General features: G+C 33.2%; 1 protein-coding gene across 2 annotated transcripts in view; it reads left to right on the top strand.

The window, feature by feature from the left end:
* The window catches only part of HGF (hepatocyte growth factor), a 64,484-nt gene extending 57,194 nt beyond the window's left edge, over window positions 1-7,290 (top strand). For both annotated transcript variants that reach the window (XM_087821118.1, XM_087821119.1), the window contains 4 exons: window positions 467-613; window positions 1,131-1,237; window positions 1,331-1,476; window positions 4,141-7,290. In XM_087821118.1, the coding sequence (XP_087677244.1) occupies window positions 467-613; window positions 1,131-1,237; window positions 1,331-1,476; window positions 4,141-4,317 (577 nt within the window). In that variant the 3' untranslated portion in view covers window positions 4,318-7,290. The remainder of the gene's footprint in view (window positions 1-466; window positions 614-1,130; window positions 1,238-1,330; window positions 1,477-4,140) is intronic.
* Window positions 7,291-13,095: the final 5,805 nt, after the last annotated feature.

The following is a 13,095-nucleotide window of genomic DNA, read 5'->3' as shown; positions in this document are numbered from 1 at the left end:
ATCATCCTAGGAATAATTTTCAATGAGAATTAGCCTAAGGAAAAGATATGGAGGCAGCATTTGTAGGCTAACTTCTTGATTCTCACCAAGGTCACTCCTATTTTGCTGGTATAAATCTTCAGCCCACACTAAGAAACCAAACATATACACAGCTGAGATCAAAAGGAAATTTTGTACTAAAATTGTAATTCATGTAATATTATTTGCCTGAAGAAAACTTTCTCTCTAGAAAAGCACAATCAATTTTTTTTGAAACAGCCATTCCAGTTTTCAGCAGTTTATAGATTCTTCCTGCTTACCTGTGCTTGCAGCAGTCAGAATTTTGCATAACAAATGTTTTTATAATACTTTGAGTCAGATTTTAAATTTAGGTGATTTTTCTGCTCTTGTAAGCTAAAATAACAATATATCTGAGTAACTTTATACGATTTAAAATTATATTTTATATTTTGTTTTTTTTATTTAGAAACAAAGATTTGAAAGACTATGAAGTTTGGCTTGGAATTCATGACGTGCACGGGAGGGGAGATGAGAAGCGCAAACAGGTCCTCAACGTCTCCCAGGTGGTGTACGGGCCGGACGGGTCGGACCTGGTGTTACTGAAGCTGGCTAGGTCGGTTCCTCTAGAAGGTTTCATATTTTTAACTGAGACTCGAATTGTTGAAGCTCTTTCTGCTATATGGATATTCTTTCTCTCTCACATAGATTTATTATAAAAACTTAAACCACTTGTTATATAGATATATATGTGTGTATATGTGTATGCACATACACACAAAAGCATTTTCAAAATTTTCAAAAATAATAAGTGAAATTGGGCCAACAGTCTCATTCACCTACTCTAAAATCAAAGATTAGTGAGCAGTTAGTTATTTGATAACAGGTAAAATATTGATTTAAAAAATAGCAGTGCCCATTTATTCTTAAATATTAGCAAATAACTAATTTCTCTACCACCTACTACAGATTTCTATGTTATATATTAAAAATTCTTCTCTGTTTTTTTTTTCCAAGAAACATGACTTTTTATTCTCCTTAAATGTCATATTAAATATTAATATTGAATTTCAGTATGTTAACTTTGTGTTGAATCCAATTAAGAATACTACCATTATATTTTCTCTTTTCAGACCTGCTGTCCTAGATAATTTTGTTAGTACAATTGATTTACCTAATTATGGATGCACAATTCCTGAAAAAACCACTTGCAGTGTTTATGGCTGGGGCTACACTGGATGTAAGCTATTTTTAAAAAGATAAGGCAATTTGTTTTTTATTTTTCTCACCTCACCCTGTGGTCATTAACTGTACATTTTTTGCACTATTCTAGTGATCAACTCTGATGGCCTATTACGAGTAGCACATCTCTTTATTATGGGGAATGAGAAATGCAGTCAATATCATCAAGGGAAGGTGACTCTGAATGAATCTGAAATATGTGCTGGAGCTGAAAATATTGGAACAGGACCATGTGAGGTAAAAAGGGAACTTTTGTTATAAGACATATGTAATGAATAGCATAGTTTCTCATGTTTATTTTTTCTCTATTTTTTTCTTGTACATTTTTTTTAAACTGAACAGTGAGACCATCATGTTTTACTTGCAGTAAACTGTGATGACATTTGTCTCTCAAAAAATCCACAAAAAAACCCACAAAAACACACACACCAGTAAATGAACAGAACCAGAATGCTAAAGGAAGCTGTTCTAATTAGGAGTATCCAGTAGGAGCTTGATATAATAGTTTTAATTGTTCTAATGTTTTCTAAGTTTATCTGATCTTCCCAAGTTCTCCCTAAATGAACTATAATTATAATTTTAAGAAATACCTGTCTAGTTTTAAACTTTTAAATGTGCTCTTGGTTCAGCCAGTGTGTGTGTTTTAACAAATTCTATTTAAAAAACTGAAAGGTCAAAGTCTATGACTGTAAGAGCTTGGACATTGTAATTTGTTAGGCAACTGTTCTTTCAACTTGGCAGTGTTCCTATCCTTGTTTTACATAGACAAGCTGTTAAAATGTTATTTTAGATGTATTTTCAATGTAAGAGACACGCTCTCCAAGCCTGGGAGCTGCGGAATTGTAGAATATTATGTGTAGCAAAGCACAGAATGAGTTCAGTAATAGTAAAATGTCTTTTGACATATAGAAAATACCCTAAGGATGGAGTATTAATATGTATAGAAATGCATGTGTTACATATATTGCTCTGAGATTTATTCCTAAAAAGAAAACATTAAGTTAAAAACATTTTAGAACTGCTTAACATGATTTGGTTAGAAACAGGTTATGTGTTTATAACCACTTTTAAATTTGTTGTTATTCTAGTAAGTAAGTATTACTGTGTTCATTATAACAAAGAAAAATCTGCTAGGAGAAACCTCCCTCCCTGCCTCCCTGCCTCCCTGCCTCCCTGCCTCCCTGCCTCCCTCCCTCCCTCCTTCCCTTTCTTCCTCTAAGAAAACTGTGAGCATGAAGTTTGAGCTAGACCCAATCTTTGCAATCATTTAGGAAGCTATGCACTATCCCCGCCCTACTGACATTACTAAAAATGCTTTGGCAGCTGCTCTTCAGGAATAACCTGTAATCTGGTTTACCACTTATACATTCTTAGATTCCTAACTTTAGCACTGAAGTTTTATCACATTATCACATACTTTTTATTTTTATTCGTATGGACAAGATTTGACTTCAAATTGATTCTACCACTTCTCAAAAATGCATTTGTCCTCCAGAATGGGTTTTTTCACATCAGTTATTTTTAAAACAAGGCAATAAATCACTGAAACCCCTGAAATCTAAATACTTAAAAAATAAACCTCCCAAATGTTTGTATAATAGCAATAGCATTACATTGAGTAAAAGTTTCCCAAAGTAAATTGCTTTGAAGAGGTCATATCAGTCATTACTGGCGAGTTTATTTAAAAATCAAATTTATAACCTCATCTGGCATACTTTCTATGAAGTCTCTTAGAATAACCTATTTCTTTCTTACTATTTTATATTCTACTTCACCCTCGCCTTGATTTTCCCCATCATAGAAGGCTGACACCCCTCTTCTTTCCACCTGTATTACAGAGCTCAGTTTTGCAGTAGTTTAGTTCTATCTCACCACCTCACTGCTGTGGGAGCATTGAGATAGCCCCAAACACTGCTTCAGATCGGATGCCGAAGGCCAGTTATCACAATCTTAGGCGGCTACATGGTGCATGTATATTTGTAATATACAACCTATACAACAATATGTGTAAATATAGGGTGGGGCAAAAGTAGCTTTATAGTTGTGAGTATGTGGGACACAGAGCATATTCTTGTATTATTATTTATTAATTATTGTATTATTTTCCATACAAACAACTGTAAACCTAATTTTGCCCCACCTTGTATATGTGTATTTGAAAATATACACACAAAGCAATTTATTCATCTATTCACCTGTCACCTATCTATCTCTGATGATATAACAGGGTTACCATTAAAAAAATGCCATAAAAATCACAGGCTGCCTTCCACTATGGGTAGTATAAAATATAAATATAACTATGTATATTAACTACTAATGCCAATAGTAAGTGCAAAAGCATTCCTTCTTTATGCTGGAACAGCAATTCCTAAGTAGTAAATAGATTACTTTTGTCAACTATATGTTTTTTCTTTCACTAAATTGTTAAGATCATTTTAGAGGCAGGGTTGGATGAAGGGAAAAAAATCTTTAGGAATAAGAAAAAATTTAATGCAGTTTAATCATTAAACATGTATGACTACAGGTGGAATTTTTTTGGTACTTGCATTTTTCTACACTTTCCAAATTTTCTATATTGAACATATTTTGAACATCAGAAGAAAATAAAAATAAACGTAAAATCTCCCTTTTTAAATAGCTGTCAGTGACTCTGTGTTAGTATGATTCAATAAATGCTACAGAATATAGAACACTTTGAACTTTTGTACTTCTCCCATTCTTATTTAGTTAATTCAATAGAAGATAACCAATGGTCTAGTATATAACTTTTATTTAAATTAATTACTCTCTTTTTTTGTAAATATGTACCTTTGATATACAAATCTATATAGAAAATGTTAATGAATTTCTATTTCTAAAATAATAGTTTGTTGTTATTGTTACATGTCTTCTTCCTAGGGGGATTATGGTGGCCCGCTTGTTTGCGAACAACATAAAATGAGAATGGTTCTTGGTGTCATTGTCCCTGGTCGTGGATGTGCCATTGCAAATCGTCCTGGTATTTTTGTCAGAGTAGCATATTATGCAAAATGGATACATAAAATTATATTGACGTATAAGGTACCACAGTTGTAGCTGATGTAACTGTGTCTGAAGCTACCATCAATACAACTCTCTTTCACATGAAGATACAGAGAACATGAAATTAAAATGTCACTTAAAACAATCCTAAGACAACTACTTGAGTGTCATGTTTGTTAGATACTCATTAATATTTATGGGTGTTTTCTGTTGTTTTGTTTGTGAGTGTTATTTTGTAAATGTTGAGTGAATTAAGGTACATGCAAGTGTAGTAACATATCTCCTGAATATACTTGAATGGATTAAAAAATGCAAAGGTGTAATTGCTGGATGACAAAAGATGTAATGGAAAAATCAATTAATCTCTACGCTGCTTTCCAAGATTAGTTTCTTAATAATGAATAAACCATAAGTTGAACATTATTTTAACCTCACAAAAACAATTTATACCTTGTTTCTTTAAATTTTAACTCAATATTAAATTATATTACTTTTCATACACCACACATTATATTTCATTTGTTTCTCCTTACCGTGTATCCTGTAATACTGGTACACATACTTTTTATAAGAACATGTACCCACATACACAAGCCTAGGTACACATGTGCATGCACTAGAGTTCAAGTTGCGGTGTTTCTAATGTAACGTTAAATATTTTGAAAGTGTGTACTTACAGTTTTTCCTTAAGAAAAACAGTTCTAAAGACCAGTAGAAATATTAAGGAAAAGTGCAACATAGGAATGACTAGCTCATCCTGATATATAATCTGCAGATGGCCTCTACTGGTTGGCGTTCAAGGTGTCCTCATGACCCACAAAGTTAAATAACACCTAATCTAGGTGGTCACACATATTTATCATCCAGATTATTTCATGTAGTTTCTAATTCCTAAAAGGAAGAGGGCAATATGTGTATTAGTATCATTTCTTTCCTCCAAATTTAGGACCACTTTTTTATGCAAGATATTTTTAGATTTATTTTCCTAAAGTATTTTTTAAAATTCTTAGATAACCATGTAATTGAAATTTAAAAGTGTTTTGGCCATTAAAGACTTGCTGTGATTGGCTTCTAGCTCATCCTCTTTAATTTTAAAAAATTATTTCAGAGGAATATTTCCATGTTTCCAAAGATTTGCAAATAGCTTTTTTTCAAATTATTCATTAAAATATATATTGAAAAAAATCTAAATACTTTTTCCACCTGGAAGTCTTTTATCCTAATAGAACTTTATTCAAGTAAAAGAAAAGGAAAGAAAATGGTTTGTCTAAACTCTGTATTCAATTTTTTAAAAAATGGAATTGAATCTGCTAAATGAGATATTTTATCAAGATGGCTTCATTCGATCTTATTAATTTTACATACATCTGTCCTAAGACCATGGGAAATATTCACTTAAGTGTTGTATTTTGTATGATAATCAGTAAATTATCATATTACTGTATTTGTCGTGATTAGCTAAAGATCATGTATTTGTCGAGAAATAAGATAAAGACTAATAGGATAGGTTCTGACTTTTTACAAAATCTTCCTTATAGAAGCTCTTTAAAAATAGTGATTTGAATGACTCAAAGCTAGTATCCCTGTTCCTCCAACTAGCTTCTCTAGAAGGATCTCTATTAAGGCCGGGAGATTTAGCAAAGGGTAACACCACCCCACCCATAAGCCACAGACGTGGGGGTGAAAGCCGCTCCCCCTTTGGGAAGCTCCCTTTGCAATAGAGGGAGGAGGGAGGAACTGACCATAAAAGCCAGATGAGCGAGACCTGTGTGTCCTTTAGGTGGTAGGACCGGGTATAGTCCTGCCTGTCTCTCTGGTGAGGGCTACTATTGAGGCTGGGCATTCTTTTCTTAATAAACTACAAAACATAAAAAATCCAATTTATTCAAAAGATCTATTTCATTTTGAGTCATGGACCAAACTTTCTTTCAAATGAGAAGTTTTCTTTGCTATTTTTGTCTTGGCTGTTTGAATAATGGTCATTTGTTGCTATAATTATGGACATTTTCTTATGTCTACCAGGAATAGTAATGTAAAATTAAAATATTTGTCATAACGCCTCTGCCGTGCAGAAGGGATAATAATCCTTTTGTATACTTCTTTAATTTTATTGTAAAATATGTAATGACTTTTACCTATTTGCTGTGGGCAGGTCCTCAGTACAGTGGTTTCTATTGAATCAGTCTCTAATATTAACAGGCTCTTGCTTGCTATCTCAGTGTTTCAAACTGTGGGAAATGTGAGACACTGGAAGGCAAGAAAAATTACAATAATGGTATGTGATAGCAAAATTGTATTTCACTTATTCCTGTGAATATTTCTTGTTGGTACCAATGGTACTGTACAAAGTGAATGTTATAGCCACAACATTCTCTTAAAAAAACAACACTGTCAAGAAGTTAAAAATTGCTGTCAGGTGTTTTCTTGTTTCAAAACATATTTTTAAAAATAGATACTGCAATATAGAGATCATGATGTAAATAATTTTAATAAACTCTCAGACTAAAACTATTAAATTGATTTACTGAGGTTCAAAAATTGACTATTTTCAAATAATTATATCCCATATTTATAGACACCATCATTTGAAAAATAAATTAATTTGAATAAAAAGACACAGTCTTGGTGTGACTAAATTACTTTTCACAGTAAAGTCTAAAATTTAACTTTCAAAGTTCAACTAAGTTCTGAACTAAGAATTTACTAATACAAAAAAAACCATGTTAAAATTCTTTGGACCTTATAAATCTTGACAGTGTAATTTTAAGTAGGTAATTTCCATTTGCACAGAAAGTTTCTGTCTTTAGGAAACTGAAAATGGAATACTGTGGATGTTATGACTGTTTGTGTTGTGTGTAAATAGGAAATTGATAAGCTGCCTATTCAGTGGTATAGCAGGATGCTTACCCCGAAAGGGAACACTGTGGTTATGACTTGTATATGAAGTTTCTGTAGTTAATAAAGTTGTTATTTTTATAACCATGATTATATTATTATTATTCTTAATAATAAAATATTTTACCAAAATGCTTCCCTTCTCTTATTATAATTATATACATGAACTTATTTGAATCTGCTCTAGAGCTTAATGCAGAAAACTATGACAACAATGGTTTTATTGACAGAAATAACATATGATACTAGAAATGTCATATTATCCATTTATAGAGCTAAAACAAAAGTTATTATTTTATTCCAACATCTACCCATGACAATATCTTCAGTAAACCATTAGTGTTTAGTTTCTCTCACTGTGAAATAAAATTATTTAGTCATTCTTCATATTTGCTAGAATGGTGTTATGATGTTATTTGCTAATATATACAAAATATTGTCCTGAATGATCACCTACGTTTCTTTACCATATCACTGTATATTACAAAGATAATTACACATGATTCAACAAATCAATTTGGAGTGTATCTTCAAAATATGTATTAAACTCAGAATAAATATGAAGTAAATGGGCTCATTTAATTAAAATGGGAAGCAAGGTTGGAAGAACTAATTATTAATTGATCAAACCAAAAGGAACTCTCTAACACTATTGATTATTTCAAGTTATGCTATACTGCCTCTTCCCCAAAAGGTTGCTCTAATTTTTCTGGCATAGATACTTATCTCAGGTGATGATTAATGTAGCTAATTCTAGAGCCCATGATAAAATATCTGATCTTCTTAATGATTTCAATGCAAGTAGAATATATGCACATTAATTTCTGTTGTTAGAATATTTCATATATGTACAAAATTTAGATTTCTCTAAATTTTATATATGTCTAACTTTTGACTTTTCCCCTCTTTTTTCCCCTAGAACTCCATTCTAAACCTATATTCTGCTATTTTAAGTAGAATAGTCCAAGAAAGCTTCTCTAAGAGATAGCATTGAACAAGATTCTCAATGAAGTGAGAGGGCAAGCAGTTTAAATACTTGGAATCTGATAAATAAAACTTGGACAATATTTTGTTAGTTTCTTAATATAGGTTATTTATCTATGCTTACAAATTGTAATACTTTAGTCAGCATTTGTTAGTGTCCTGAATAGAATCACCTTGGTTTGCATTTACTCAATGTTTTGGTCCAAGATTTTTATGGTCATTTTATTTCATTATTTCCCTACGCAGGGGCCATCCTTAATCTACACAGTCTATATAATTTCACCAAATATCAACCCTTCATATAAAATTCAGATTAAAAGTCTTATTCCAGACAGTCAGTTTTTCCTTTGCACCTTACATTTACAAATATCTTCATTGCATGTGTTGTTTAGGAAAGCTGAAATTTAAAAGTAACTTCAAGATAAAAATAATATTTGTTGTAAACTGGGCAAAGTTTATAAGACTACGAAGAATATATTGTTGTCTAAAATACATCTAAACAAGGCAGAAAATACTGGGGAAGACACTTTTACTTTATATAATCCAAAATAAGTGTAAGGTGATTATAAGTATATTTATGCTTTTAAGAAAGTAAACCACATCAAACAAAATAAATGCTATCAATCTAACATTTTATAACTCCAAACTAACTTTGGACCCTCATCTCTTCCAAATACTACACACTCTTTGCTTTATTTTCATCATTTGGAACATTACTTTCATTTAAACATCATGCCTGCATTCAGACAGTCCCTGTGAACAGTATACTTTTCTTTAACTCCTCAAAACCTTCAAATGTCACATAATTTCCCATGTGAATCCATCCTCAGCATCTTTATCTAGAAACCATTCCTTCCTCAGCCTGCTGCTGGTTTGCTTATGCTTCCTGCTCACTTTTTATAATAGTCTGCCTATGACTACAGGAGATTCATTTTGTTTTATTTTGTAGTTAATGTGCAATCTACCTCCACCCCATCTGAGATCCTTGGAGACATCAGCAGAGTCTTGTTATTAATATTTATGTATTCTTTATTTTTCACAGTACTTTACACATAGTTATAATATGTATTTTATAATTATTCTACAATCTATCATCTTTTTGAAGGCTTAACAGTATAACCCAGAGATTTGTAATATCTGTAGAAATTAAGCAACTCTCATCAGGGTTAAGAATTTTAGAGTTTTTATTTAATTGCATTATTTAGAGTTGAATTAATAAGTGGGATTATTTTTTAGTTGCTTATTGTATTTCATACACTAGAGCATGCAGCTAGGAAAGAGAGAGTATTAACTTTGAAGAGATTATACAGTTATATTTGTAAATATGTTTATTAAATATAAAAATGGAAAACTAGACTTTAGTTCTTTAATAGATACAGGTGTTTACTTCATACAACCTAATATAGTTTCAATTACGTAGGTGAACATTTCCCATCTGAGTTTCTTGCATGAAGTGTTGATGTCATAACACTGAGGGGAAAAGTCATATCAATTATTGCAAAAAAATTCTGAGTCAACAATAGTCCACTCACTACTTATGTGCAAATATGCCATCTGCTGTGCATTGAGAAGTTTCACAATATTGTTACTCAATTAGCAAAAGGTTTTCATTTGATGACTTTTCTAAACTGAGAGAAGTCAACTTGGGTAACATGTTGCAATGAAATGAAGTGGAGAAAATGCAGATGGATTGTCATATTATTTTTTGTTCATGTGTTTTTAAAGCTTTACAAGATATTGTCCACTCTTCAGACCTCTGATTTTTAGGTGACTAAAATCCAAAAACAGTGATTGTTTAGAATATATGACTATAAAACAAATACTTTATATCCTATAAAAGAAAAATAACAAATAATTTAATAAGTGGAAATTTTATATTATGAAATTATGAAAGTGACTAAGGATCTTTAAGGTAGAGAAGAGAAGGTGCATTTATGATTTAATACTTTTCTTTGGTTGTTCTAAGAGCCATTATAGGAGAAAATTCTCAATTCCTTCTGGTTAAGAATGTAAGAATTTGGGGAGGGGGAAGATTGACGTTTGAGTCAGGTAGTTTAGGTACCAAGAAACTTCATAATTCTGAAGTCTACAGAATATATAAATGAATAAGAAAATTCATGGGATCTCTTACTATGGACATTTCTTAAAATAGGAAATATTTCTTCAATGAATTAAGAAAGCTTTATCCAAACAGGTCTCACAGGATTCTGCAGGATACTTACAAGTTGTGCTGAGAAGAACAAAATGTTCAGGGCTTGAATAAGTTTTAGACATGCTGATATGTTTAATAGGTCACTGTGCTGTAGAATTGTCAAGAGTATTGGATATTCATATGTCTTTTGAAGCTCCATGAGGGAGCATGATATGGCATACTCTTCAAATTTACTGTGCTGCAGAACCCCCTTAAAATTACAGAGACAATGTTTATACCTTTAGCACTAGAGTTTGGCTAAATGCAATCCAAGAAAACTTGATTTACATATTTATTTTCTGAATGGAAGGCAGTGGTAACTACATAGTTTTAGATTTTTATTGTCTTTTATAACCTACAATAATTTTTATTTCCTACAAAAGTATCTCCCAGCCATCTTTCCACTTGGCGAATTTCCCCAGGCCAATTTTCAGCATATCCACTCTGCATATGCTTACCTACTCACGAGTCACTTAGCCATCTGAATGATTAGATCAGCTGTCATGGTTTTGCAGTAGTTGTGTTCAAGCAACCCTTATTTTACTTACTAATGACCTCAAACACAAGAGTAGGGATACTGAATAAGATGACAAAGAGAGGCTGTAAAGTGCTACCTTTAAGTTAAAGAAGTGAAATTTCTCGATTTAATAAGGAAAGAAAAAAATTGTGTGCTGAGGTTGCTAAGGTCTACGGTAAGAATGAATTTTCTTTCTGTAAAATTGTGAAGGAAAAAGAAATTTGAGCTAGTTTTGTCACACCTCAAACTGCAAAAGTTACAACCACAGTGCATCGATAAATGCTTAGTTAAGAAGGAAAGGCATTAAACTTTATCATTGGTATGTATGCAAAGGGAAAAAAAACCCCAGTATATATAGGGTTCTGTACTATTTTCAGCTTCAGACTGGGGGTCTTGGAACAAATCCCTGGTGGATGGTGGTGGTGGAGGGGGGCTACTGTAGTTGGGTAGAAGGAAAGCGGCTTAAAGGCTTTCTTTATAAAAGTCAATCTCCTCTATTACAGAGTTTGCTAGTGTTCCCCTAAATCCCTTCTCTACTTCTTTTTTAGTAATAGAATCCTCAAGATTTAGCTCGACACAGGGAGCCTACGATTCCATATATCCTAGTTACTCTTTCAGTCACATTTGGCTAAGTTAGGGCCAAGAAACTCCTGGGGAGTGTTGCTAAAGGGAGGATGCCTTTTCTTCTCCCCTTCCTCTTTCCTGCTCCCTGGAACACACACTTGATGCTAGAACCTTGAGCAGTCATTTTGGACATAAAATTGAGCTGAGTGCTGAGAGTCATGCAGCAATAACAGAAAGAATCTGAGTCCCTGATGATTTCACAAATTTACCGTGCCAACTCTGCACTTCTACCTTCAGATTGCATTTATATGAAAGAGAAATAAAATTATTTTGAATTTTTTGTCAAGTTAAATCTAATTTTAACTGAAAAACCCACACTCATGGGACTTTCTTTTAAAGTAATAAACAAAAGATTTACTATCCAAATACTTAACTGTGCAAACTACAACAAAACCACAAAAATACAGATTCCCTTAACATCACACGTCCATGTTAAGCACTTAACTGGAGTAGATATTAGAGTGATCCAAACTACTGCTGGTTAACTACAAATCTAAAATGAACATAAACCCAAGGCATTTATGTGTACAGTCTTGTAAATTCCATTTCATGGAAGGTAAAGCAAAAACATCCGAATCTATGGTTCATTGATAAACACCTGTTCCCCCTGCAGTTATGAGCACATTAGGTGACATCTGACCTGGAAACTGAAGCTCCAAGGAAGAGGGACTGACTGTGTGAACCATGGTGCAGGCGTTTTACATGTGACAGCGGTTCAGGCCCTAAGGGCTGGGCTCAGTCGCTGCAGCGCTGAGATCCTGTTGCCATAGGGAAAGTAGGTTCTTTAAGGATATTCATCTAAAAACAGATGGAACAAATCTAGAGTAGTGTTTTCCTCCCAGCATGAGGCTGGCAGAACTAAACAAGAAAACGGGAACCAGCCAGCCAGCTGTTTGGGATGAAAACCAAGAAGAGGCTACACCTAGGGTCAAACTAAAAATTTAAGTAGAATTTAGCAACAAATGGAGATGGTAGGCAGATCTATTACAGGAAGACAGAACACCGTGACAAAATTATTGAGGCAAGAAACAAAGGAAAAATTAAAATTAACAAACGATAAGACAAAATAAGTCACTGAGATATCACCTCACATCTGTCAGAATGGCTCCATCAGCAAATCAATGAACAAGCGCTGGCGAGGGTGTGGAGAAAGGGCACCTAGTACACTGCTGGTGGGAATGCAGACTGGTGCAGCCACTATGGGAAACAGTATGGAGCTTCCTCAAAAAATTAAAAATGGAGCTGCCATTTGACCCAGTGACCCCACCTCTAGGAATATACCCTAAGGAACCCGAAACACCAATGGCAAAGAACTTATGCACCCCTATGTTCATAGCAGCGCAATTCACAGTAGCTAAGATCTGGAAAGAGCTCAACTGCCCATCAGTAGATGAGTGGATAAAAAAGCTGTGACACATTTATACCATGGAATACTATGCAGCTGATAAAAAGAAGGATCTTTTTATCCTTTGGCACAGCGTGGAGGGAACTAGAAAGTATTATGGTAAGTGAAATAAGCCAGTCAGAGAAAGACAAGTACCACACGATCTCACTTATATGTGGAATATAATAAACAAAATAAACTGATGAACAAAATGGATTCAGAGGCATAGAAGCATGG

The sequence above is a fragment of the Miniopterus natalensis genome, chromosome 10 (assembly GCF_054644295.1).
Source record: "Miniopterus natalensis isolate mMinNat1 chromosome 10, mMinNat1.hap1, whole genome shotgun sequence".
Classification (NCBI taxonomy): Eukaryota; Metazoa; Chordata; class Mammalia; order Chiroptera; family Miniopteridae; genus Miniopterus; species Miniopterus natalensis.
The sequence above is the reverse complement of the archived record's forward strand: the minus strand, read 5'-3'. Positions and strand labels throughout refer to the sequence as shown.